Source organism: Toxorhynchites rutilus, chromosome 2 (assembly GCF_029784135.1).
Source record: "Toxorhynchites rutilus septentrionalis strain SRP chromosome 2, ASM2978413v1, whole genome shotgun sequence".
Lineage (NCBI taxonomy): Eukaryota > Metazoa > Arthropoda > Insecta > Diptera > Culicidae > Toxorhynchites > Toxorhynchites rutilus.
Window position 1 is genome coordinate 263,938,564 of NC_073745.1, and position 27,109 is coordinate 263,965,672.

Sequence of the window (27,109 nt, forward strand, 5' to 3'; positions counted from 1 at the left end):
CGCGAGCAGCTATTTTGCCAACGAACGCATTTGTCACCAAAAGATACGATTTGTTTTGTAAACAAATTTGTTTTTTCACGAGCAATGGCTGAACAACAATTTTGACATTGCGGTCCACCTATAGTACAACGCCTTGTCATAAACGACTCAGAACGTGTGGACGGTTAAAGGGTGTTCTCTGTTAGTTAAGACGGTTGTTTTGTGTCCAGCATAAGTTGTTTCCAGTTGCGGCTGTTACCAAAATATACGTTTTCTTAAGAAATAAAAAGGAACAATTTAATGTTTTAGAAAGTAAAACAATTCTAAAATTTGACAAATTTAAATCCTTTTTTAACATTTTTGGAACTTTCTACATGGGTAGATAAAACATCTTTTTATGAATGTTTCTCAGCAGTGTGTTGTGCGCCTACCAGCTGTCAATTCCATTGGTAAATTTTATTGAGTTTATGGAATAGTGATAACAAACAAGCTACATACGGGTCATTCAAAATTGGGTGGTTTTTCGTTCTTATTTTTATTTCCTGAAAAATTACTTCTCATTTACCGACAAGAGGCAACTGCCGTGTGCAAACCGTGGGGAAAATTTCCGACGATTGTATCATTCGATAGGAATGCTGAATGAAAAGTTGAATGGGTAAGCATGTGTTTATGATAGTATAGATTTGTCTATATATTTGATCATCTATAGATCATCTGTTGCGAATCAGTTCATAAATATGACGCATTATCACTTGTGATGGGTCTGCTCTGTGCAACGCTGAAAATTTATTTGTGTGAGAATGTCGCAGCAGAAATTAGTACACTCGTGGTATTTAACATTTCACTGAATTATCAAAAACAACATCAGCACAAGTTTTCCGCTCTCTTTTTCAAATTTTCAAATACAGTATAACTCCGATTATCTGCGGAATTGAGTGGCAAGGTCACCGTAAAAAAGACTAACAATGAGAGGCATAAATGAAAAAATAATTAATCATTGCAAGAAACCTATTTTTATCAATACAGAAATCATTAAACTATTTATCTGTAAAGTCGTGTGGACACATTATTTAAGGGCTAAATGACCAAAACAAGAGCAAGAGCCTACCACTCATTGACAAATTTTGGGAAGGCCTATAGAATTACTATGGAACTCGATTTCGCTTGATATCATCGACAAATGATGAAGAACAATTCTTCACATATTCTTGGAGAAAATCAATGTCTATTTAATTTTGTTCAATTAAAACGCTCAATTCGCATAGCTTTGCAAAACGCTTTACAGTGCAAAACGTATTTACAGTGGTCACTTTTGTGGATTTGACCCTGGGAAAAGATACCACCCCAACCAAAATAAAGTCTCATTTTGCGAAGCGTTATGTGTTTCTCACTTTGATAAAATTTGATTTTAACGTCAGCGACACCAGTAAACGAAGTCCGAATGAGCTAATATTTTGCATAGGGTATATTATCGTGCAAATCAACATTTCGTAGTAAGTTCCTATTTTTATTGGCACCCAAAACCATACTTTTCGTTTCGCACTCCGAAAAAAAAGTCCCAGAATGGCGATTTTTGACAATTTTTTTTTGAGATGAGACTAGATTTCGATGTGTCATGCAATTTTAAGAAATTTGGCATCAACATTTTTTTTCCAGAACCGCGATTTCCTTTACTCCACCCTTGGGTGATTCGCCTTATGTCCGATTGAGCTGAAATTCGACATAGGGTGTTTTTTCGAGGTGGTGAACATTTTGTATTGGGTAACTATTTTGAAATTTTAGGGTTCAGCACCATACTAAGTACTTATTGGACTGCCCTCGTATGTATAAGTGCCCATTTCACCCACACTAGGTGACTATCGTAACTTCGTTAGTGGGACATCTTCGTGTTGATATGGAATCATGTTTATAATGCTTTACTCTATTAGACGTGATGCACAAATTATGTAACGGCACAAATTCGGATTTTGGATCACCTCCCCCCACCCTTACGTAACGCAATTCGTATCTCTAACACACAGTAACACAACTTTGACTCCCCTCCCCTTCTCGCATTACGTAATTTGTGCACGACGCCTAAAATAACGATTTAAATTTCCTTATAAACAATTTTTCGTATATTTTTTGTTGCTCTCACATGTTGCGTTGATCAAATCTTATGTATTACTAACTGACTTGGCAAAATTCGTCTCGCCCAAAATGGATTTTTTGTTATCAATGCCTTGAAACATTCAGGTTTTCTTACTAAGCGAACGATCATGGGTCCAATCGCAGAGTTCATTGATTGAACTTCTAATTGATCCTTTACAATTTTCTTTTAATATACATTTCCTAGTACTTCTACCAAAACTCGACATTATCAAAATATTTTCAGACACAATTCTCGTTCAAGATTTTTCAGCCACTTGCAAATAACATGTTTCTCCGTTACATGGAACCAACACCAACCGCCCCTCCCCTCCCACAAATTTTCACGCCGATCGATTCAGTAATTTTCAAGTCCATAAGAATCAGCCATTCACTGAGTACCGGCTTGGTTTCGCGCTCATTTACTTCCAGTACTGGCTAAATTACATTTAATAAAGGATTCGATTATATACAGTCAGTCTTCAGAATGCAACTCGGTGCTGATGCGCAACAAGATTTTTGTACCCAGTTGAGCTCCCACTCCTTGCGCACACATGCGCTCTGGCGAATGAGCACGCTCCGAAACACAGATGAAATGTTTGGTTGTCAGCGCCGTGGGCGCAAGCCCAGTTTTAAGCTGAGTTTTACGCCGTGCTTGCGCCGTATTCCATTTTGCGCGCTTGAAACTGGATTGCTCTCTCTGTTGAGATATTTTTCTTCACACAAGCGTATACGGTTCAAATGGGGGCGCGCTGTTGTTTTTATGATTTGTTTAGAACGAACGAAGACAAAACGGGCGCTAGAATTTGATGTGTATGTATGTGTGTGTGTGTTTTTTTTTTTTTTTTTTTTTTTTTTTGTAGAAGGTGGAAATCTTGCATAGACACCCAGTCGCCATGTTGACCGGATAGTGTGAGATTCCTACTCACCAAAAACCACCTCCTTCTTCATGCCGTTTCTCTCCCGGAACCACCGTTTGGTATTACTTCGGGAGGAGGCTGTGCTTATGCACTCATTGCTCTGTGTTTCCTACGCTCATTCTTTGGTCTGCTCTCCATTTTCGTTGGAGTTCCGTCATTATTGTGACTATGACACAATTCACTGCGTTCCACGAGTTCTCGCTTTTACACATTTCGTGTACGATGTTATCGGCATTCAAATTGAGTCCGCATGCAGCGATCAACTCTCTTCTCTGCTGGACAAATCGAGGACATTCGCAGACCACGTGTTCCGCTGTTTCTTCTACTTGACCACACTCAGGACAGGATGGTGAGTTCGCGTGTCCGAACCTGTTCAAGTACCGCCTAAAACATCCATGACCAGACAGAAATTGGGCCAAGTGGAAATTTACTTCTCCATGCTTGCGCCCAATCCACTTCGTGATATTCGGAATTAGTCGGTGGGTCCATCGACCGTTAGGTGTGTTGTTCCATACCTGTTGCCACTTCCGTATTGACTCTAGTCGTGATCTTTTTCGCAGTTCTCTGTTATTTTGCACGTCCGTTGTTTTTTCCTCGTAGCGTACGCTGTCTTCAACCAGGATAATGTCGATGGGAATCATTCCCGCTATCACGCATACCGCTTCTGTAGATATCGTTCGATATGCACTCGATACTCTCATCGCCATTACTCTGAGCGTTCTGTTTAGCAGCGTCCGATTTTGTCTTACTTCGAGCGCTGCCACCCAGACCGGACCACCGTAACGGAGTATCGATGTGGATACGCTGGCCAGAAGGCGCCTCTTGCTACTACATGACCCTGCGTTGTTCGGCATAATTCTAGCCATCCCTGTTGTGACCTTTGCTGCTTTCTCACATGCATATCTCACGTGGCTCTTGAAATTGAGTCGATCGTCAAGGATAACACCCAGGTACTTCAGTTCCCGTTTGGAACAGATACTGTGTTCCCCAACGGTGATTTTCGCTTGCTCCACAACTTTGCAGTTGCTGACCAACACCATCTCGGTTTTCTGGTGTGCTATCTGCAGTTTAGAGTCGTTCATCCATTCTTCAACGGTTTTGATTGCCTCTGTACCCAACATTTCGACTTCTTCTCGGGATTCTCCGATCCCCGTCAATAAAACATCATCAGCAAAACCAGTGATTTGTACGCCCCTGGGAAGCTTCAACAACAACACACCATCGTACATCGCATTCCACAGTGTTGGGCCCAGAATGGAGCCTTGTGGAACCCCCGCTGTAATTGTATACGATTTCTGCCCTGTCACTGTATCATAAACTAAGACTCGGTTCTGGAAGTAGCTTTTCAGAATTTTACATACGTAGTCCGGGACTAGTAACCTATGTAGCGCTATCGCGATAGCTTCCCAACTGGCACTGTTGAATGCGTTTTTCACATCGATCGTGATTACGGCACATTAACGATTTCCGCGTCTTTTTTGCTTCAATGCTTTGCCGGCTGTCTCGGTTACTGACATGATAGCATCCATTGTCGATCTTTTTTTCCGGAACCCAAACTGCATTTTAGAGAGTCCGTATTCACCTTCACGTTCTGTGCACTTCATCAATCTGTTGAGAATGATCTTTTCCAGCAGCTTCCCGAGTGTGTCCAGAAGGCAGATGGGACGGTACGACGATGCATCCCCTGGAGGTTTCCCTGGTTTTGGTAGCAGTACCAGTCTTTGTCTTTTCCAGGTATCCGGAAAGTATCCATCATCGAGGCATTTCTGCAGCGTTGCCCTAAATATATCCGGGTACGCTTGAACCGCAGCTTTGACAGCGTTGGGGATTCCGTCTGGGCCTGGCGCCTTTTTTTAATTTTTAATTTTTTAACTGCCGCTATCAGCTCCTCTGTAGTAACTCTCTCGACAGAATCTTCGTTATGGTCGTATGGTGTAGGTGGCCAGCTCACAGGATCATGCTGCGGGAAAAGCCCTTCAATAATACTGTTCAGCTTGTCCGGGCAGGTCTCTTGGGGCGTCGAGGGTCATGGTGACGTCACATGCTCTCGTTACAACCTCTGTCAGTTCGACTGCATTTAAAGTAGAAGTTGTTCGATCCACCTGGAGTGCTTCGATGAAGAGGTTCTTGTCAAACTCCTTCAGCTTCCACTTCTTACACTTTGTTCTCGTCCCTCTCCTTGTTAATGGCGACTGAGTACTGACGGTGTAGCGAATCGCTTGGTGATCACTGTTGGTATAATCCTCGCACACTCTCCAGTTTATGTTCGATGCTAACGACGGGCTGCAGAAGGTTACATCAATAATTGACTCTCTCCCATCCCTGCGAAAAGTGCTAATAGAGCCCTCATTAACTAGTCTTATATTCAGCTTTGACAGTCCTTCGAGCAGACTAAACCCCCTCGCATTGGTAAATCTGCTCCCCCACTCTACTGCCCAGGCGTTGAAGTCCCCGCCGATGACTATGGGATGCCGTCCGATGAGCTCTTCCGTTATATTGTGGAGCATCTGGTCGAACTGCTCAATCGTCCATCTCGGGGGTGCATAGCAGCTGCATACAAAGATGTCGTTAATTTTGACAATCACGAACCCTTCATATTCACTGGATACAACTTCCTGGAAGGGGTATTTTCCCAACGTCGTAATTGCGGCTATTTTAGCTTTATCGGTTAACCAATTTCCGTTGTCTGGGGGTACCTGATACGGCTCTGCTATGATCGCCACATCGCATTTGATTTCATATGCGGCTTGCCATAGCAATTGTTGTGCCGTGTCGCAGTGGTTGAGATTTATTTGTGTTACCTCCATTTACTTGTTGCTGCCAGCGCTCTTTTAAAGGATGGGCATCTCGAGCCTCCGGTGACGTGATCGTTATCTACCTCCGTCGTACAGAGCATGCATCTTGGAGGCTTAGTACACATTTTCGCTAAGTGCCCCTTATCACCGCATCTTAAGCAAGAGTCCGATCTATCAGGTCCATTGCAGTTTCTAGCTTGGTGGCCAAAGTCCATGCATTTAAAGCATCTCATCATTTGCTGAATAGCCCTTAGAGGGCACACCGTCCATCCAACTTTTAACTTGCCAGTCTCTAGCAGTTTTCTTGCTGCGATTCTTGGCAGTTTTATCACTGCTGTTTGTGTACCTCCAAATGCTTTCCTCAGTCGAATTGTTAAGGAGACATCGCTAAGTTCGAACTGTTCGTTCAGGGCTTCTCTCAGCTCGTCCTCTGTTGTGATCTCATCCAGATTTCTACATTCGATCGCTATCTCTTGGGAAAGAGCCCTAACTTTCGCCGTTTCTTGGCCCGGAACTGGGTATAGACCATAAAACCGTTTGGAACCATTTGCCGAAGATTGGATTCCAAGCTGGATGTATGGGTGCCACACGAGTTGACGCAAGAAAATCTTTTAGACCGAATCAACGCCTGCGATTCACTGCTGAAACGGAACGAACTCGGCCCATTTTTGAAGAAGATGGTGACTGGTGATGAAAAGTGGATCACGTACGACAACCTAAATCGAAAGAAGTCGTGGCCAACCCATTTTTGAAGAAGATGGTGACTGGTGATGAAAAGTGGATCACGTACGACAACCTAAAGCGAAAAAAAGTCGTGGTCGAAGCGCTGTGAGCCGGCCCAAACCATCGCCAAGCCCGGATCGACGGCCAGGAAGGTTTTGCTGGGTGTTTGGTGGGATTGGAAGGGAATCATCCACTATGAGCTGGTCAACTATGGCTAGACCCTCAACTCGGTTCTCTAATGTGAGCAGTTTGACCGTTTGAAGCAGGCGATTGACCAGAAGCGGCCAGAAAAGATCAATAGGAATGGTGTTGTTTTGCCACCAAGACAACGCTCGGCCTCACACATCTTTGATGACCCGCCAGAAGCTACGGGAGCTTCTGGCGGGTCAAATAAGTAAGGGGGGGGGCTTTGTAATAAGGAGGGGATAATGAAGTTGCCTTCTAAATGGCAACAAGTTTGCGAACAAAACGGCGCATATTTGACTTAAATTGGGTAATTTTAAGTATGTTAAATAAAGCATCAAATTTCGTTCAGAAATACGACATTTCTTTTTCCCCAACCCTGTATTATAATCGCTAGTCAATTTTGACTGTTTTCTTAAATATTATCTGTTCATTCATCTATCAACATTTCTAACATGGGGTGCTCGAAATATTGAACGATGAATTACAGGAAAACAAAATATAGAGCAGCAAAAAAAAGGAAATTTCTTGAAATCTAATAAAACTCAAAAAATCTTTTTTAAAAAAAAGGGGTTTTTTTGAAAAGGGCCATTTGTTTCTTAATTTTGTACTCAAATTTCTAGTTGAAAAACTATATCATTCACAAAATTTTGGTCAGGAAATGAAATGTAGGAAACGATTCAAAATTTTCAAAACAAAAAATCACACTGAAAAAAAGGTTCAAAATTAAAATTCATTTTTTTTAAAACGTATTTTTGTTTAAATTTTCATTGCTTATGTTTAATTCGATACATTTTTGTGTGTAAATTCTCGCGATTGATATGTTCTGCTATTTCGAATATTGAATATTCATCCATTTATGGTTTTCGACATTATTTGACACGTTAATTATATAAAAGACTTAGATCGACGCTTAGTTTGTTTTAGTGGAAACACTAAAAATATCCTTGTTTTTCTTGGCCTTATTTAATTACTTAAAGCACGTAGTTCCGACCCTAACCTGCTCTAAGTTTTTTGTTATTCATATTGAAACTTATCATTAGAATACGAAATCATTCTAAGTCAAATTTTAGTAGATGATTTTCACCATTTGCAGAAAAAAGGTGATTTTCATTAACATAGAATACTGATTTGACTGGGAAAAGTTAATTTTTCACCATAATTCTTATTTTGAAGGTGTGTTCATTCCACCTGAAAATCCATTATAGCCATGGTTGCTTCCCAATTTAGCAAGCAATGTCGATAACTGGACTTCCTTTCTTGCCCAGTTACCGAACGATTACTGTATATCTGATTGTTGGAACATACAAGTTGTAAGTAGTTTGGAACACCGCTTCATTAGTAGCCAATATATGTTGGTTATTTATGAAACAGTGTTAAAAATACCCAGAACTTGTATTTTCCCAACAAATAGATGTATCCATGCAGCATGTAATATCCTTCAAACAGGGATTCCATTGAAGCAACTTTCAGTTTTGCATCGAAGCAACTATGCGACAATTCAATCTTTCTACATAATTGACGTACCGAAAAGTGTCGCCTTCATTCCGCCAATCAACGGATCGGTGCAGCTTACCTGCCATTCAGTGTTGTATCAATGGAATTCCGATTTTACGCAAGAATGCATGATCAATCTCTAGATCTTTTCTAGACTGCATCTACGTCGCAAGTGCATGAGTGCAACGTAAAATGCAACGCAATGGCGGCGGCGTGTGTATGGAAATCACCACCGTGTTGTTTGCTTGACGCAAAACTGGCTCTCATCGTATCCTAGGCATTCCACGGGCTAGTCACATAAGTAATACGCCCATTGGGGAAACAAGTTCGCAGTGGATATATTTGATTTGTACTAAAACAAAGCGGTAATAATTGGTTATTTTTACTGTGCTTTCCTACGTTGGAAAACTAGAAGTGGTGTCAACAACATGTTGATTAAGTGCTGTTTCAACACGCGGGGATATTTTATAAGCATTGAATCTTTTCGATGCTCGATAGTTCAATTGATCGGATATGTAATAGGGGTATAACAAATTCCTATAAATGTACAAAGGTGTATTTCAAAGATTGAATATGCTGTGGCACCATCTACTGATGGCTTCCGTAATATGAAATGTCTCTTCCACTAACGTGTTGTCAAAATTATATGAATAACAGACTACTAAAAGTGTTGTTATTGCTCCGACAATGACATTATGTTTGTTGTCCACTATGTTTCATAACGTTCGAACCAAGGCGCCTCTATATATACCAGGTGAAACAATCATATGAAATGCACTTTCAGCCATATTGGAGTTGCTGTCGGTATTGTTTACAAACAGCATCAGGACGCTGCCGGCGGCTCTCAACAAACTGCTACGACGCTTATTCGAACGATGCCTACTATATGTATGTATGTAAATGATGTACAGTAACTCAAGCTTGTAATCGTACTCCACCATGCAGATCTCTTTTCCCTTCTTTTGAAAGTCGAAAACAAGCTTTCGGAACATTCTATTTAGAGAAAGTTATAGTGCCATAAGAGAGTTAAAAGGTTTGCTATATGTTTTCAGAATAATAGTTTTGACGTAGAACTACGTCTTTCAGGAAGGGTGCCAAAGCAGAAAACAGGTCACGTTTTCATGAAATAAAGTTAACGTTAATAACTATTTTCACTGTGAACGAATTCTCATGATTTGCATACCATTCGAATCGAAAATTCTCTAAGATTTGTTCGATATGCTATACATTACAATTCGCTTATCTCTAAACGGTTCAAATTCCTGAAAACTGGAAAAACTTTCTATTTTCCCATACATTTGTTCTGCTGATTTGTGTGCTAACCCTACCCTATTTCGAATGCTTATAACTCGAACAGATCGGAAAGATGTTTGCATCAAGTGATAGGAATTTTTTCTACGCGTCTATCACAATTAATAAAATGTTATTTTTCATGAGATGAACAATTGAATAACTGTAAAATGTCAAGCGTTATTTAAACACCCTAACTGCCCAGTTTTTATTGGCCCGATTTACGGTATCCCCAACACAGACTTCAAAATCGATGTACCTGTGGAAATCCGCTTTGCAAATATACATGCAAGTCGGGGGTATTTTTGTTCCCACTGAGTTGTGTTTCCCTAACGCGGACTTCAAAATTAATGTGCCTGCGGGAATCCGCTTTGCAAATACATGCAAGTCGGGGGTGATTTTTGGTGTTGAGTACTTTTGTACTCGCGTTGTACGCTTTGTACGCTTTGTACTAGAGGTGAATGAACTTTAGTGGTTCGAGAACTACGTAAACATGAGATGTGCAATAATTTAAGAGGGAAATGTGAAATGATCGTTTGACAATTTTTCCGTTCAAATATTTTGGTGGTCCTAGGCATCATATCAAACGTAAAAGGACGTTCATCAAATTTATTTGTAACGAAGAGCATAATCTGTTACAAAAATTTCGATGCATTCTAAAATAATATTCGAAGTGGTAAACAAGTGAATTCCATAATATAAATTCGTAGTTCTACGTCGAAAATATGCGGTCGTGTCCTAGATACAACCTCTTACAATTTTTATTTCTCTAAAAATGGCGAATGTATGTGCTAATGTATGAAAACTGATTCAAACTCATATTCGTACGCTGTTTGAAATCTCAACTCGATTTCCAAGGCGTTGATCAATTTCCGAATTCCATCATTAGTATGGTATCCCTTGTTCATTGCAATTATCTTTAGCTTTATCTACGATTTGTTGTGTATTCGGAAGGTATATAGGTATAGTTATTCATTGAAATTTAATGGGTTCTAGATTTCTTACACAGATAACTTTCCTAATCTTTTACTGGGATTGATGTCGGAAGATTGTGGAGGAATATCAATAACTTTTGAGCAATTGTAATGTAACCATGTGCGAACTTTATATGTCTTGAGCTCTGGGTCATTGTCTTGGCAAAACTTAAATCCTCGATTCCGACCTATTTTGATGACACTTTGCTTCATATTTTTCTTCAGGATGTTCAAGTAAACATTCTGATCCATTACACCTTGTTTTCGAAGGGAAAATAGATCTGCATGGTGGAGTACGATTACGAGTTTGAGTCACTGTATATAGTGTTAGCTACAATTGGCGATAATTACCGGCGGTAACCTATGTTTTTGATGCAACTACAACGTGCTCGGTAAATAACAGACTATTTTCGTAGAGATCCAGAAAAAACGTGCAACATATAACATATAAACAACATATAAAGAACTATTTATGAAAAATAACATTACACTGGTAAATAAATCTTACTCAAAAATTGAATTTAATATTAAAAACTTCTATATGGATGGGATGTAAGGGAATTGTTGCAATGTTGATGATCACACTCAATTCTTAAATCTATTCGTATATCTATTGTATATTTACATTTCAACTTATTTTACTGTTTATACCAAGGGGGCCAATCGCTCGCAATGGATGAAAAGGAGGGTATAAGGACATAGGGACAATCACACACGAAGATCGATAGCTTTAAGGAAAACATATATTTGGGTCATGTAATCAAGGTCTAACCGAGCCAACACATCTCTCACCGGCACATTGGGCTGTCTTCCTCGGGCCCGAAGAGTGTTTTCTAAATTCTATTTCTCATAATGGAAATAATGTTATTAAATCATCAGATCCTCAGCCGTGGTGTCCAGCAGCAGTATGCATTTTCGAATATTTCACGAGCATAATTTTTATTCTATTAGAATGGTTATATCTTGAGAACGGTTAGTCCCAGGATAAAAAGTTATATGTAGTAATATATAGTGAAAATCTTAAGGTAAAGAAACGCTCAATGAAGTTCTACGAGAGTTTGATGACGGAATACGATTGCGTTGTCATGGATGATGAAACGTATCGTATGATAATTTTCAGACAAATTTCTAAACAAAAGTATAAGGTAAATGATGTTGGTTTGTCGAGTCGAAAATATGATCTTGGTTTGTCCACTTTTTGAATGCTCTAGTTAAGCGTACCTGTGTCGAATCAGGTATTCAAATGTTTCCAAACATAAATAAAATTGTCGTTTTTATGATTTACAGCACTTTTACAGGGTATTTTTACGGATTCACATGTTTTAAAGGTTTATAAAGTTCATCTTCCACTGGTGTCAATGCGCCCTTAATTGAGCCAACTTTTGATCAATCTTATAATTAATGCATCTCGATGACCTCAATTCTGATTATGATTTGTCCGAATCGCTGATGTTGGTTTGTCCATGTGTTTACTATGGTAACCGCTTGGCGCGCTGCAGTCTGTTTGTTTCGTTTTGTTGGCCTTCGCGCGGAGCAGAAATAAAGTTTCTTTGTGTTGAGTGAAGTTCACCTTCAAAATGCCCAATAAAAGACAATGTTCTGAATTATTTTTTTTTTTTATTAATCCGTTTAGTTTTACAGGCTCAGTTACATAGGTTTAAAGGAGTCACGCTCTTAACTATATTTTTACTAGAAAATGTTAAATGTTTCCTTAATTCTATGGTTAATAAAATAGGAAACCGAATACTCGCGGTCGACTCGAGTTTAGAAGGGTGTCACATTTTGATCACACTCACACTCATATTTACATTTACATTCTCATTCACAATGTTCTGAAGAAAGCCTGAATTGTGAATGGATCAATACGATAACAGTAAACTCAAGCAATGAGAAATGCAACATATTCTTCTTCTTCTTCAATGGCACTAACGTTCCTAGAGGAACTTCGCCGTCTCAACGTAGTATTACTTGCGTCATTTTTATTAGTACTTAGTTGAGATTTCTATGCCAAATAACACGCCTTGAATGCATTCTGAGTGGCAAGCTCTAGAATACGCGTGATCACAGTGCAAGTCGGAGGAAATTTCTTTGACGAAAAATTCCCCCGACCAGAACGGGAATCGAACCCGAACCCCCGGCATGTTAGTTATGACGCTAACCACTCGGCCACGGGAGCACAATCTACTACATTTACTACAATCAAAAATGGTGATTTCTAAAACCGGACAAACCATGATCATTTTTCATTTTTGATGAACAATTTAATGGTATCAAAACTCGTCTTGATTACATGTGGTTTTCATGAAGAAAAATCAATTTGCATTTACAAGTTGCATGAAAACATCCAAAGTCGGACAAACCAACATCATTTACCTTACCTCGTTTGATCGGCGAAGTGCACCAGATGGCTGCAAAATAATAAAAAAAGTCAAAGTTCTCGAAACAGTTTCTCATTTGGCAAACAATTTATGCCCGTGGAATTTCCAAAAACTAAAATATTCATCAAAAAGAAGTGTCTTCAGAGAGGGCTATTTCTGGTGCTGCATGAGGATGGTTCGGTAATCTTTCGTTATTTTTGTAGTAATATGAATAGTCTCAGGTTTGTACCTTTACAATAAAACAAAAAGTATTAAATTCCTGTATTATTTCCACAATACTGCTATTTTGGGCTATCTTCCTCTGCCGGCGTGTCTTAGAGTGCTCATACACTGTTTGACCGAATATTTGACTCTTTTTGACAGATAAAATTTGATCACCGTGTAGGGGAAGGCGGGGGAAGACGGCCACCCGGGGTAAGATGGTCACTCTCTAGATTATTGAAACAATCAAGTATTGGATAATTATAATACATTGGTTGAGTGTATTGTATTACCCTCAATTATATATACTCATGTAGGTGTGTGTATAGGTGAAAAGTTATGATAAACCATCAAAAAAAAATTTCAGATGGCGACGAGCACAGATTTATAAATTTGCTCGCTAGAAATTTAGTCTTTTTAATAAGTACATGTCTCGTGAAACCAATATTATAATAGTAAACACACAGGTCTGTTAAGTGTGCTAATATAAAAAACGGTATGTTTTTTAAGCGTTTCACAGAATTATTGAGGCACTTTTACTCGACTCATACCTGGGTTAAGACGGCCAGATATGTGATTTGCCATAAAAGTCATTCATTCATCATTTGAACGCACCTTATTGACGAATTCATTGAGAAAATCACACTTCTTGTATTGATAACTCAAGGCGTGCTCATGATGAATTTGATTTGTTTTCAGATGCCAGACATAATAATGTTTTATTATGATAAGGGTTGCGCATTAAGCTCCTGTATCACCATTTTTATACCTCTTTTGATTCATCATATAACATTATGAAATAAAAAGTAAACCTTCTGAAAATCAACGTGATTGTTGAAGAATCCTAAAGATCGATACTGACACAATGAAAAGCTTCAATTTTGTATACATTGTGTTTGATTGTACCCCATACTAAGGGTGGCCGTCATACCCCGTCCTCCCATACTGATCAAATATATTCGACAGAAAACACGACAAGAAAACATATTGTTAGTGGATGCCTAAAATATTTTTTCGGTCTGTTCTTAGAACCTGTCGGTACATGGTTAGATTACCTTAAATATTCCAGATGATTTCTTTGCATATACGATGTTTGACATTGTTTGACATTATTGATAATTGAAGAGTGACAAAGAAAATAGTGTTTGCACAAATTTCAAACCAAGCTTTGTCTGTCAAAAAGTATAAAATATTTTACCTTCGGACAAACATGGTACGGCCACCTTTAGATGTATTGATGTCAAATGAGAAATTTCATTGTTCTTCCACAGGAGGACTTCAGGTATTTTGCTCAAGCCTATCTGGAAAGTCGATAATATCGTTGCTTCCCGATTGTAGCCGGCTAAGATTTTCTGGGGATTCCGCAATTTTTAAAGCTCAAAACTATGATACGTATAGTATGTTTTGATAGTGGCTTTGAAAGTTCATTGAACGTTGAGCGCCACTATCGTGTTACAGCTTCTGCTTTTTCATTAGCACAATCGAGATATTCTCACATATCTGCTACGGTATCTACAGTTTATTTCTTAAGGCGGAATTCGACCTATTCAACATGATACATGCTACAAGTTAAACGTAAACAGCAATGGATATGATACTTGCACGTTTTTTTTAAATTTTGTGTCCACCTCAGCCACTACACAGTAATGTGCGATCGCGCACTGCTCCAACATATGTCTTGATGTTATTGTTTTTATAATCAATAATGTTGTTGCTCCATTTTTCTGGTAAATCATGATAATCGTCAATAAATGACGTATTTGCCCCAACACGCCGCACCGATCCGCAAGCCATTGGATAAGGGCAACATCGCTCAACAATACCAATTATAGCGTAAAATGATACAATAAGCAAGAAGCATTGACTTGTAGCATGCATCAAATCGAATAGGTGGAATCCCGCCTTTAGAATCATTTGCCTTGCGATGGTTTCCATCTTTTTTGAGATATTTTTTTGAGTTATCAAAAATAACCAGACGGTGTGAAGCCTTTAAATTTTTGCCAAAAAATAATCACGACGTCAAATGGCTTTTGAAGTATAGTGAATGATTCTAGTATATGTTTATCAAATCAGTGTAATTTTTTAAAAGTGCTAACAATGCACAATGGTCCAGGAGACGCATTTAAGTGTAAATTAGCATTTAGAGCTCGACAGTTATTCTCTAGACAAAAACTGTCTTAGACAAAGTTGTTACATATGATAGAGCGCTCATTTTTATGTTATCGAAAATAGGGTGACCAAAATTGTCGATGAAATAAAAAATATAACATTCTTATCTTTAGAGATAGAGGCAAATATAGTTCGACAATGTTGTAGTCCCAATTATTTGAGACATCTTTGTAGAACAAAGTTTTGCAAGCGATGATGCATGTGTATGTGTGTGTTGATATTAGCCGGAAGAGAGCTAGCAGTGTAGGAAAAGAGTGAATACATATTTCGTTTCGTGCTAGTGATAATAACCGTGCACAATACTATAAGAGGTGCTTTCTGGTTGTGAGCGTATACGATGCACGGGAATGGGTCATCAATATAGTGTGCGTTGAAAATTGACGGCGCTCATGACGCTTACTAAATAAACAAAGCGAAGAGCACACTAACATTGACAGAAGGAAACGTTTTATAATTAACTGTGGGCGCAAGTGCACAGTGGGTTGCTTTTGTTAAAAAAGCTTTTTCAAATTCTGTATGGAACTTTCAATTACAATTTTTTTATATTATTTTCTTATAGCTATGTGTGTTCTGAGTGATTTCCGTCGGTCCGTGTCTACAATTATGTTTTTTGGTTGTTCGTAAATATCTCTCATAGATGTGTCTGTAACGCTGCAATTAGCTCGCGGCAAGTAGAATCACGAAATATATAGTCAGTCCGTTTGATTCTTCTAAGGGTTCCCATTTAGGTCATGTGAAAAATTAGAAATTTTGCAATGCGATGTACCTCATCAGTACTTCTTATTATAGATGTATGTTCACGGTGACCTTCTCAGGTTTCCTATGGATATCCTTCGTCGTTGGATGATTGAATATGAAGAAAATTAAAAAGATAAAAGGTATGTTTCCGGAGATCTTTTCAGGTTTCACATACATATCCTTTGCCATCGAGTGTTTGAATGTGTGGAAAATTAATAAGTTCGCGACGCGAAATATTTTATTGATACGTTTTATTATAAATATGTGTTCCCGGCTACCTTCTCAGGTTTCCCATGGATATTATTTGCTGGCTAGTGTTGAAATATATAGAAAATTAAAATAATCGTGCCACGAAATACATCGTTGGTACGTTTCGTTATAGAGGCATGTTTCCGGTGACCTTCTCAGGTATCCCATACATATACTGTTTCGTCGATCGTTCGAATGTGTTGTGAACATTAAAAATTTTGGGACGCTAAATTGTCGATGAGTTTTATTATAGATATAAGTTCTCCGTGGCCGTTTCAGGTTACCCATAGATATCATCCGTCATAGAGTGTTTGAACACGAGGAACAATTAAAAGTTTACGTTACGATTTTTTCGGTGGTTGCCGTGTATTGAAATACATCGGAAATTCTTTTCGTCGAGTTAAAGAATCTCATCATTTACCACAGTGAATCCTGATTCATACCCCTTCACACTAACAACTATCCCTTCCATGATAAACGCTAGAGAACCACGCTACAGAGGCGACCCTTCTGACCTTCGGGCGGCGAATATCATACTAACATTCCCATTTAAAGTTCGAATCACCGAAAATTGCACAACGAGAATGATTTACTAGTCCCAAGCGTCATTCTGTGTGTTCTTTGTGCAATTTGGTTGATTCAGGTCAATCACGGAGAGCAACTACGAATTGTACAGTCTACCCAAGCTCAAGCTTACTAAGACAAACATTTTTCGATGCAGAACTTGTCGATATCTGAACTCCACTCAAAGCTATTGATATTTCTTCCCAAAAAATACGCTCTGTTCAATTGTTTGTCATATTTTCTGGGTCAAACGTAAACAAAGTTTATTGTCGGCATTTGAAAGAGCATATTTCACTCTTCATTATGTGTGATTTTCAAAACTTTGTTATTTTTTGTGTTTGGGTAAATTAAAATTGAAATCATGAATTTTTGGGTTAAAATACCATCAATAACTTTGAGTAGGATTAAGATATAGACAAGTTCTGCATCGCAAAATGTTGGTATCGATAAGCTCTAAAAGTCGTACGAAGACAGTTTTGATGTAGAATTTGAAATATAAAAGTTAAAGCAGAAAAAACACGTTTTTTCATGGTCACCCTAATGCAATTTAGAAAAATGCGCTAAATCGATTATTTTAAAAGATAGAAAAAAGATTTGTTCTACAAAGTTGTTTAAAATAACTGGGGCTACAACATTGTTAAACTATGTTTATCTCTATCTTTAAAGATAAGAAAGTTAGATTTTTCATTTCATCGACAATTTTGGTCACCCTATTTTTGATAACATAAAAATGAGCGCTCTATCATATGTAACAACTTTGTCTAAGATAGTTTTTGTCTAAACAATAAATATCTCCCACAAAGTTGTTTTTAGCGCTTTCTATCTGAGTTGCGTTAGGGTAACTATGAAAAAACGGGTTTTTTTACTCCAACTAATCAAAATGGTATTCGTACGACTTTTAGAGCTTATCAATACCAATATTTTGCGATGCAGAACATGTCAATATCTTAATCCTGCTCAAAGTTATTGATGGGTTTTCATCCAAAAACTCATGATATCAATTTGAATTTACTCAAACACAAAAAATAACATAGTTTTGAAAATCACATATTACATAGAGTGAAATCCGTTCTTTCAAATTTCGTCAACAAACATTTTTTATGTTTGCCCCAGAAAGAATGAACAAATGAAAAGAGTGTGTTTTTTGGGTGGAAATATCAATAACTTTGAGTAAAGTTGAGATATTGACAAGTTCTGCTTCGAAAAATGTTTGTATTAGTATGCTCTAAAAGTCTTTTGAAGACAGTTTGCATGTAAAATTTGGAATATAAAAGATAGAGCAAAAAACAGTTTTTTTTCATGGTGACCCTAACGTAACATAGAAAAAGGCGCTATATCAATTATTTCAAGAGATAGAGAAAAACTTTGTTCTACAAAGATGTCTCAAATAATTGGAGATACAACATTGTCGAACTATGTTTACCTCTATCTATAAAGAAAAGAAAGTTAGATTTTTTCTTTCATCGACAATTTTGGTCACCCTATTTCTGGCAACATAAAAACGAGCGCTCTATCATGAGTAACAACTTTGTCTAAGACAGTTTTGTCTAGAGAATAACTGTTAAGCTCTAAATAATAATTTTCACTTAAATGCATCTCCTGGACCATTGTGCAATGGTAAGAGTAAATATGCTTGGAGCTTTTAATGAATAGTGGCATTTTTAGAAACGACATATGAAAAATGGTTCAAATAATTATGATGCAAATTCAAAGAATAATCTGAATCTAAAAATTGAAAATAAAATTGAAAAACTGAGGTATCGTAAGAAGCCTCGCGTATCAAAAGATATTTTGCAAGGTGATAATGATAAGTGTGAAAATTTCCGTCAGTCTCCCACGACTCCGATAGTATCCGAAAAATTATTTTGAAATTCAATCACTTTATTTTCCTCGCGCTCTACAGCAGTAGTGCTCATTACGTAGTTTTGTTGACGCGCTGTATCTAAAAATCTGTCCAATCCATCTTCAACCTTAGGCAAGTTTGTAGTGCGCTCGCTGAGTGAAGTTGTTTGCGCGTGGATTAATTTCCCGCCTACAGTGGTCGAGCTCTAGACACAACATCTCCTGATAGGGCTGCTGTATGGTTTGACCCAAATGGTAAACATCGCTTGCGTTTCGTGTAATCATCATCGTTTGTTCAGGTGAATTGCTGACATTGCTGATATTGTATGAGTAGATTTTAATTTTCATTTCTCATTGCAGACAGAAATGCTCCCGAAAAAACTAATGAAGCAAAGTTGAAGGAGACAGAAGCGTGCTGATAAACCTGCTGGCGGAACAATCGGACCGAATTCGGAGAAGAAAAAAAGAAAGCGAATAGATAACGTTCACAAATATGAGTGAAATCATTCCGTCCGAGCCGAAACGAGCGAAAATCGCATGCGAAAAGTCTGGCGTGTCCCTGATAAAGTCCATCTTATCAGACGAGTATTCAGAGACGATTCCACTGGTAGACGTTTATGTTGGCCATATAAGCGACTCACGACATATATCAAAATTAATTTCGGAACTTGGTCGATGTTTGTCTATTCCAAGGTTGCAGCATTTGAAACGGGTCGGTCGTGATGGTATGATAATTCTAAAGGAAGTTAAAGAGCTGCGAGAGATGTTGCAGCGTGAAGGATGTATTGAGTCATCGGAGAATGATGACAAACCGATAGAGGATGAAGGACTCGAGGAACGCATTAAACTCGGTCTAGCGCAGTATTTCAAGCTGAACGATGTTGACGATGCGTTAGTCAGGGGACTGTACACAACTACAGCAAAACGAAAAGTAGCTCAGTTTCCTCCCAAGCTACGTTGGCAGTATGAGTGTGCTAATCCTCATTGGCCTTGTAAGTTTCATCCGAATAAACACTTGGAAAGCTTATACACGAACACACTTTTTAGCGATAACGAAAGGATGTACCATTTGCAAATCATGACTGCATGTCTGTATTTGTCTCGAGAAATCGCTAGCCAACCCTTCGGAATTTGCGTTAATCCAAAACTCAAGCGAATCGCCGCGATAGGAGTAGATAGATGTGAAAAACATCCGATGCTGCATTGCCCCATGGTGTTAATTGATAAGGTAGCCGTTTCACAGAATGGAGGTGTTTGGCACGTGGAAGAGAAACATGATTCGTCTGATGGCAACGATTATACCTTCGAGGGCATTGAAACCAAATTTATGCGTATGTTGAGTGCTAAATTTCCTGATTTAGAGTTTGGTGCACAAACGATGGGAGCAAAGAAGTTGGAGAACCAACAGAACATTTCACCACACGAAGACAATTTGGCAAAGTATGGACCATACCTTTGTACTGGGTATGACGTTTATCTAACGCATGAGCCTTGCATAATGTGCGCGATGGCTCTGACGCACAGCAGGGTGAGGCGTGTATTCTTCCACCATAAAACTCCCAATGGAGCGTTGACATCCATAACAAAGGTTCACTGTGCTAAAGGGCTAAACCATCATTACGAAGCATTTGAGATTTTATGAATACAATAAATAAAAGAAGAATGAAAAACGAAGCATGAATTACATACTGAATCATCCGAAATCATTCAGCAACGGTAAAATATAAATCTGATAAAAGGTCAACAAAATGCTGCTCTATAAATAAATCTACGAGGGGTGCCTGAGAAGCCTCGCGATAAAAGTGTTGAAATGGCGGTGCTCTTCCCATTGAAAGTTCATTGGCTTCCAAATATTTTTATATAAAATTTTCTTCATAAAGATCAAAAGATGGAGGCGAATGAACTGCAAAGTTTAAAGCCTCTTAAAAACAAAGAAACAACAACAGATCAAAAGACTTTTGCATACCGTCGTAGGGGATACTTTTGTAACTTTTTTCAGCTTTTAAACTTTGGGATATTAACATTGACAAACGAGGTGGTAGATGGACGGTCACATCCATAATCACATCCCCAATGCATGATGGAAAAAGAAGCGAAGAATATTGAACTCTTTTTTTATATTGCTTTTTCTCTTTTTGTTCTATTTCAGTTACTGGACGCACAAAAACTGAGAGAGAGAGAATAAAATTATTCCTCTCGCGAGCGATAAACCTCTACGCTGCGTATATTATGAACTTGTCCATTTTCCCCCCACTACTTGTCCATCATACCCGCACCGATAAAAATGTTCTACTTTTCGGCTTGTTTTAATTTCAGTAAAAAACATGGAAAAACACATTTTTATAAAACATTTGGCCAGTTATTTCGAAAACCAGTATATTGAACTGTAGTAAACTGCTTTTAAATTTTTGAAAACATGAGTTTCCCAAGATACAATTGAAGTTTTCCTTAACATGTCCGTCCTACCCCCTTCTCCTCTACAAATCATACTGTAATACACTGCGTTTCACAACTATAGACCCACTCAAATTTTCTGAGTTTCCAGAGATATGTACGAAGTCGGTTGAATTGAAATATTTATTTATTTATTTATTTTGGCTTAACGTCTTTACAGCCTGATTCACAATTTTTCTCCAATTAACTCGGTTTGTGGCTATCTCCCTCAAATTCCGCGGGCACCCCGTGCTCACCATGTCATGCTCCACTTGGTCTAACCACCTTGCTCGTTGTGCTCCTCGTCGTCTCGTATCAGCCGGATTCCCGATGAACACCATTTTTGCAGGATAGTTGTCCGACATTCTTGCAACATATCCTGCCCAGCGTATCCTTCCAGCTTTGATCACTTTCTGAATACTGGGTTCGCCGGTGAGTCACGTGAGCTCGTGGTTTATCCTTCGTCTCCATGCGCCGTCCTCCTGTACACCGCCGAAGATGGTTCTTAACACCCGCCGTTCAAAGACTCCGAGTGCTCGCAGGTCCTCTTCGAGTATTGTCCACGTCTCGTGCCCGTAGAGGACAACCGGTCTTATGAGCGTTTCGTACAGGTAACATTTCGCGCGACTGCTAAGTCTGTTTGACCCTCAGTGTTTGTGGAAACTATAGTAGGTACAACTCCCATTGATGATGCGTCTCCGGATCTCGCGGCTGGTATCATTGTCAAACGTTACCATTGAGCCAAGGTAGACAAATTGATCCACTACCTCGAACTCATATCCGTCTATCATTACACTACTACCTAATCGGGTCCTGTCGTGTTCGGATCCGAAAGCTAGCATGTATTTGGTTTTAGACGCATTGATTTTCAGTCCAATTCTCTCTGCTTCGTGCTTAAGTCTGGTGTAATGTTCAGCCTCTGTCTCAAATGTTCTGCTGACAATTTCTACGTCATAAGCGAAGCAGATGAATTGACTGGATCTATTGAAAATCGTACCACGCAAGATAAACGCCGCTCGTCTCATAGCATCCTCGAGCGCGATGTTGAACAGTAGCCAAGAGAGACCATTACCTTGTCGAAGGCCCCTGCGGGACTGAAATGGATCAGATAATCCACCCGAAATTCACATACAGCACTGTATTCCATCCATCGTAGCCTTAATCAGTCTAGTCAGCTTCACGGGGAAGCCGTTTTCGTCCATGATTCTCCATAGCTCTTTTCGTGTTATTGAATCGTATGCGGCTTTAAAGTCGATGAATAGATGGTGCGTGGGGACTCTGTTCTCACGGCATTTCTGGAGAATCTGCCACAAGATGAAGATTTGGTTAGTAGTAGACCGACCTTCGATGAAGCCGGTCTGATAACCTCCCACGAATCTGTTTGTCATTGGCGATAGACGACGGAAGATGATTTGGGAAAGCACTTTGTAGACGGCATTCAGGACGGTGATTGCACGTCTAGTTTTCACAGTCTAGTTTGTGCCCTTTCTTGAAGATAGGGCAAATAACCCCATCTTTCCACTCCTGCGGTAGTTGTTCTGTTTCCCAAATTCTGACAATCAGTCGATGCAGATAACTAACCAATTTTTCCGGGCCCATCTTGATAAGTTCCGCTTCGATGCCATCTTTACCAGTTGATTTGTTGTTCTTCAACTGTTTAATAGCATTCCGTACTTCACCTATCGTTGGGGTGGTACATCTTCATTATTTACTGCACCAACGTAAACGCTTCCATCGTCATTTTGGTCCTCTGCCTGTACGCCATTCAGGTGTTCATCGAAGTGCCGCCTCCACCTTTCGGTCATATCACGTTCGTTCGTCAGTATACTCCCATCCTTATTCCGACACATTTCTGCTCGCGGCACAAAGCCTTTTCGGGATGCATTGAGTTTCTGGTAGAACTTTCGCGTCTCATGAGAACGGTGTAGCTGTTCGAGTTCTTCACACTCCTCCTCTTCCTGGCGGCGCTTCTTTTCCCGGAAGAGTTGGGTTTGCTGTCTCCGCTTCTGTCTATATCGTTTCACGTTCTGACGGGTAGTTTGACGCAGCATGAGCTCCCGCGCAGCGTTCTTTTCCTGTAACACTTGCTGACACTCATCATCGAACCACTCGTACCGTCGTCTTCGTTCCACTTGTCCTAGGGTGTTCTCCGCTACGTTGTTTATGGCTGTTTTAATCATGCTCCAACAGTCCTCAAGATGAGCTTCGTTAATTTGTTCCTCTTCCGGCAGCGCAGCTTCAATCAGTGGTCCGAGTCGATGTTAGCGCCTCGATAGGTTCTGACGTCAGTTATGTCCGAGAAATGTCGGTCGTCTATCATAACATGGTAGATCTGAGATTCTGTTTGATTTGGTGACCTCCAGGTGTATTGGTGGAGGAATTTGCGATGGAAGAAGGTACTGCGTACGGCCATATTCTTAGAGGTGGCGAAATCGATGAGTCTTAGGCCGTTTTCATTCGTTAACTGGTTTGAACTCCTGCTCTTTACCGATCTGGGCATTGAAATCCCCGATGATGATCTTGATGTCATGTTTTGGGCAGCGTGCGTATTCGCGTTCCAGCTGCGCGTAGAATTCGTCTTTGTCATCATCGGGACTTGCAAGGTGAGGGCTGTGCACGTTAATGATGCTGATGTTGAAGAATCGGCCCTTAAACCTCAAGCTGCACATTCTTGGGCCAACCAATCACTCGCTTCTGCATATTGCCCAACACGATGAAAGCTGTACCTAGCTCGTGAGTGTTGCCGCAGCTCTGGTAGATGGTATGACCATCGCGAAATGTTTCTTACTGTAGATCCTCTCCAACACACTTCCTGCAGCGCTACGATGTCAAACTTGCGGTTTTTCAATAGTTCGGAAAGCACACGAGTTCAATTCTCACTCCCGACATTCTTCCAAAAATGGTAGTAAAAGTGACGAACCAGCCAAAATGAGTTGAAAGTCACTATAATACAGATAAAAAAAATGGTTGTCCCATGTTACTTTTTTTACAATTATCACTTTTTTTCATAAAACGATATTTTTATGCCTAACCTTTCGGAAAAACGCAAAAAGGTTATAGTTTGTTCCCAGCTTTTGAAAAAACAACATCAAGCTCAATTGTCCCATGTTGATATTCTATTCATAACTGTCCCACCATGTATTTTTTGTAGATCCATATCAAATAAATCGGTTCAAGTACAAGAATTTTATGTCACGTTTTCAGTAGGCCTAATGAATTCATTTCTGGTTTGGAAAACCGAACTAATTCACAAATAAATAAAAAAAAAGAATGCTTAATAACAATGAGATTTCTATTCTGCAAAGTATTGCAAATCACTCCCTTCTTCATAAAGCGATATTTTTATGCATAATCATTCAGAAACACACAAAAAACTCATTGTTTGTTCCCAGTATATCAAAAAACAACATCAAGTTCAATTGTCCCATGTTGATATTCTAGGCATAATTATCCCACCATGAATTTTTAAGACCGTAACCAAGAATGATTGATTCAAATGAGGGGTTCTTTTCACATTTCATTAAACAATAGTTTTGTACCCAGTGTATTGCTAAACCGAAATGCTCAAAGCTTCTGGTAGACATATATGCTAGAAAACTTTGAATGCATTTCTCTCAGTTGCTGATTTTGGAACATGGGACAACTAAAGGGTGTGTCACATCAAATTGCATCACGGAAAAAACGCTGTAGAAATTCGCCCAGTAGACCGGTCCTTTTGAAAATTTTAGACAGTAAAATAAAAACTATTAAACAACTTTTGGCATTTTCTTTTTATTCATACTTCGAGCCCAAGCCCGTATGCTCGCACCTTCCTCTTTACCCCGTCCATAAGGTTCTGTACAACGTCAGGTTGTAGTTTTTTTGAACAGAAATCCATTTTCTCTTGAAGTCCGCCTCCAATTTGACAACTTTTGGGTTCTTCCGGAGGGCCTGCTTCATAATCGCCCAATATTTCTCTATTGGGCGAAGCTCCGGCGCGTTGGACGGGTTCATTTCTTTTGGCACGAAGGTGACCCCGTTGGCTTCGTACCACTCCAACACGTCCTTTGAATAGTGGCACGAAGCGAGATCCGGCCAGAAGATGGTCTCGCCATCGTGCTGCTTCAATAGTGGTAGTAAGCGCTTCTGTAGGCACTCCTTAAGGTAAACCTGCCCGTTTACCGTGCCGCTCATCACGAAGGGGGCGCTCCGCTTTCCGTAAGAGCAGATCGCTTGCCACACCATGGACTTTTTGGCAAACTTGGATAGTTTCTGCTTGCGAATCTCCTCCGGAACGCTGAATTTGTCCTCTGCGGAGAAGAACAACAGGCCCGGCAGCTGACGAAAGTCTGCTTTGACGTAGGTTTCGTCGTCCATTACCAGGCAATGCGGCTTCGTCAGTATTTCGGTGTACAGCTTCCGGGCTCGCGTCTTCCCCACCATGTTTTGTCTTTCGTCGCGGTTAGGAGCCTTCTGAACCTTGTATGTACGCAGGCCCTCCCGCTGCTTGGTCCGCTGGACGAATGAACTTGACAAATTCAGCTTATTGGCGACATCCCGGACCGAACTTCTCGGATCACGTCTAAACTGCTTAACTACGCGCTTGTGATCTTTTTCACTGACGGTGCATCCATTTTGGCCGTTCTTCACCTTCCGGTCGATGGTTAGGTTCTCGAAGTATCGTTTTAGTACTCTTCTGACCGTGGATTGGACGATTCCCAGCATCTTACCAATGTCCCGATGTGACAACTCCGGATTCTCGAAATGAGTGCACAGGATTAATTCACGACGCTTTTCTTCGATCGACGACATTTTTCCAAATTTAAGAAAAATTGACAGTGAAGCATGGCCAACGTGATCTATACACTCTTATCTGATTATAAGCGAAAGCTGAAGATATAATTCCTAAAAATTAAATTTCTACAGCGTTTTTTCCGTGATGCAATTTAATGTGACACACCCTTTATGCGTAGAACGGAAGCATACTGCTTGTAAGCTGCATCTACCATTCGTCCAATCACTCCTCATATGTCCCTGACAGGGTTTTTGATTTGGTAAACAAACAGACCAGTCCAGAATCTGAAGCTTCTATTCATTAAAACATGCCATAACCTCTTCACTCTCTTTGCCAGCTGAATGAAGTGTTATGATAATTAAATGTCAACAAGTTAATTATTGATCCAAAAATTTGTTTCAACAGCTCAAAAATTGTTTTAAAAACAAATAATTGAAATCACAAAAATCTATATACATCGGAAATCCAATCAGTCCAATCAGTCATGATTTTTCAACGGATGACGAATGTTGTCGTCTGGGAGCAATATTAAAACACTTTGTTAGTTCATCGGTTTGAATGGAGCATCTAGCGAAAAACGACGTATAGATAATATTTTGAGATAAATTACGTGTGAATTGTGCGATTAGCAATAGATTCGATAGCTGTCAATACGGAAGAAACTGCATTGTTTGATGTAAGCAACAGTGCCAATATTGAATGTTCACGAATGATGCAACCGACCGGCGATTCCAATTGGTGGGGGGTATAATTTGCACTGGGTATTTTCAAAGAGGAATCAACTCCTGCACGGAGGATCCTGGTGGACCGCTGGTTTGTGACGGGGTCCAATATGTAATCATTATTAATGCAAAGAGATGAACCGAATAGTATCATCCTGATTTGTACACCAACGTTACCAAACACTACGATAGGTTCTGGTATTTTGGAAACATTGTCTTCTTGACTTATCTCCTTAGCATCAGCCAATTATTCTTGTTTGAGAAACCAACGCAGTGTGGTGAGATTTTATCGAAAGGATATTTCGAGTGGTAATATATCATTCGAAAGATGAAAAATCTATGCTACTTGTTGAGCCAAAACTTGGTTCAATAGCTCAAAAATTGCTTTGTAAACACGATTATTAGCCATAGTTCACGCTTGTCCACGGAGGAAAACGGGGGAGTTCAGAATCGTGCCATTTCTGTCCACGTGGTATGTGGACAGTCCCTAAGAATGGTGTAATCTGAATGCGTTCAGCATCTTCGTTATTTTTGTTTTCTCGTAATCGTTT

At 39.5% G+C, this 27,109-nt stretch overlaps 1 protein-coding gene across 1 annotated transcript; it reads left to right on the top strand.

Moving 5' to 3' along the window:
* Positions 1 to 344: 344 nt before the first annotated feature.
* LOC129771519 (probable inactive tRNA-specific adenosine deaminase-like protein 3) lies at positions 345 to 20,303 on the top strand. Its single transcript, XM_055775259.1, has 3 exons — positions 345 to 634; positions 18,763 to 18,928; positions 18,990 to 20,303. Exon 3 carries the CDS (start codon positions 19,123 to 19,125, stop codon positions 20,269 to 20,271), a length of 1,149 nt encoding a protein of 382 aa, XP_055631234.1. The 5' UTR covers positions 345 to 634; positions 18,763 to 18,928; positions 18,990 to 19,122; the 3' UTR covers positions 20,272 to 20,303.
* Positions 20,304 to 27,109: the final 6,806 nt, after the last annotated feature.

Coding starts and splice junctions, on each gene's coding strand:
- LOC129771519 (XM_055775259.1), top strand. CDS start 19,123: ATGAGTGAAATCATTCCGTCCGAGCCGAAACGAGCGAAAATCGCATGC.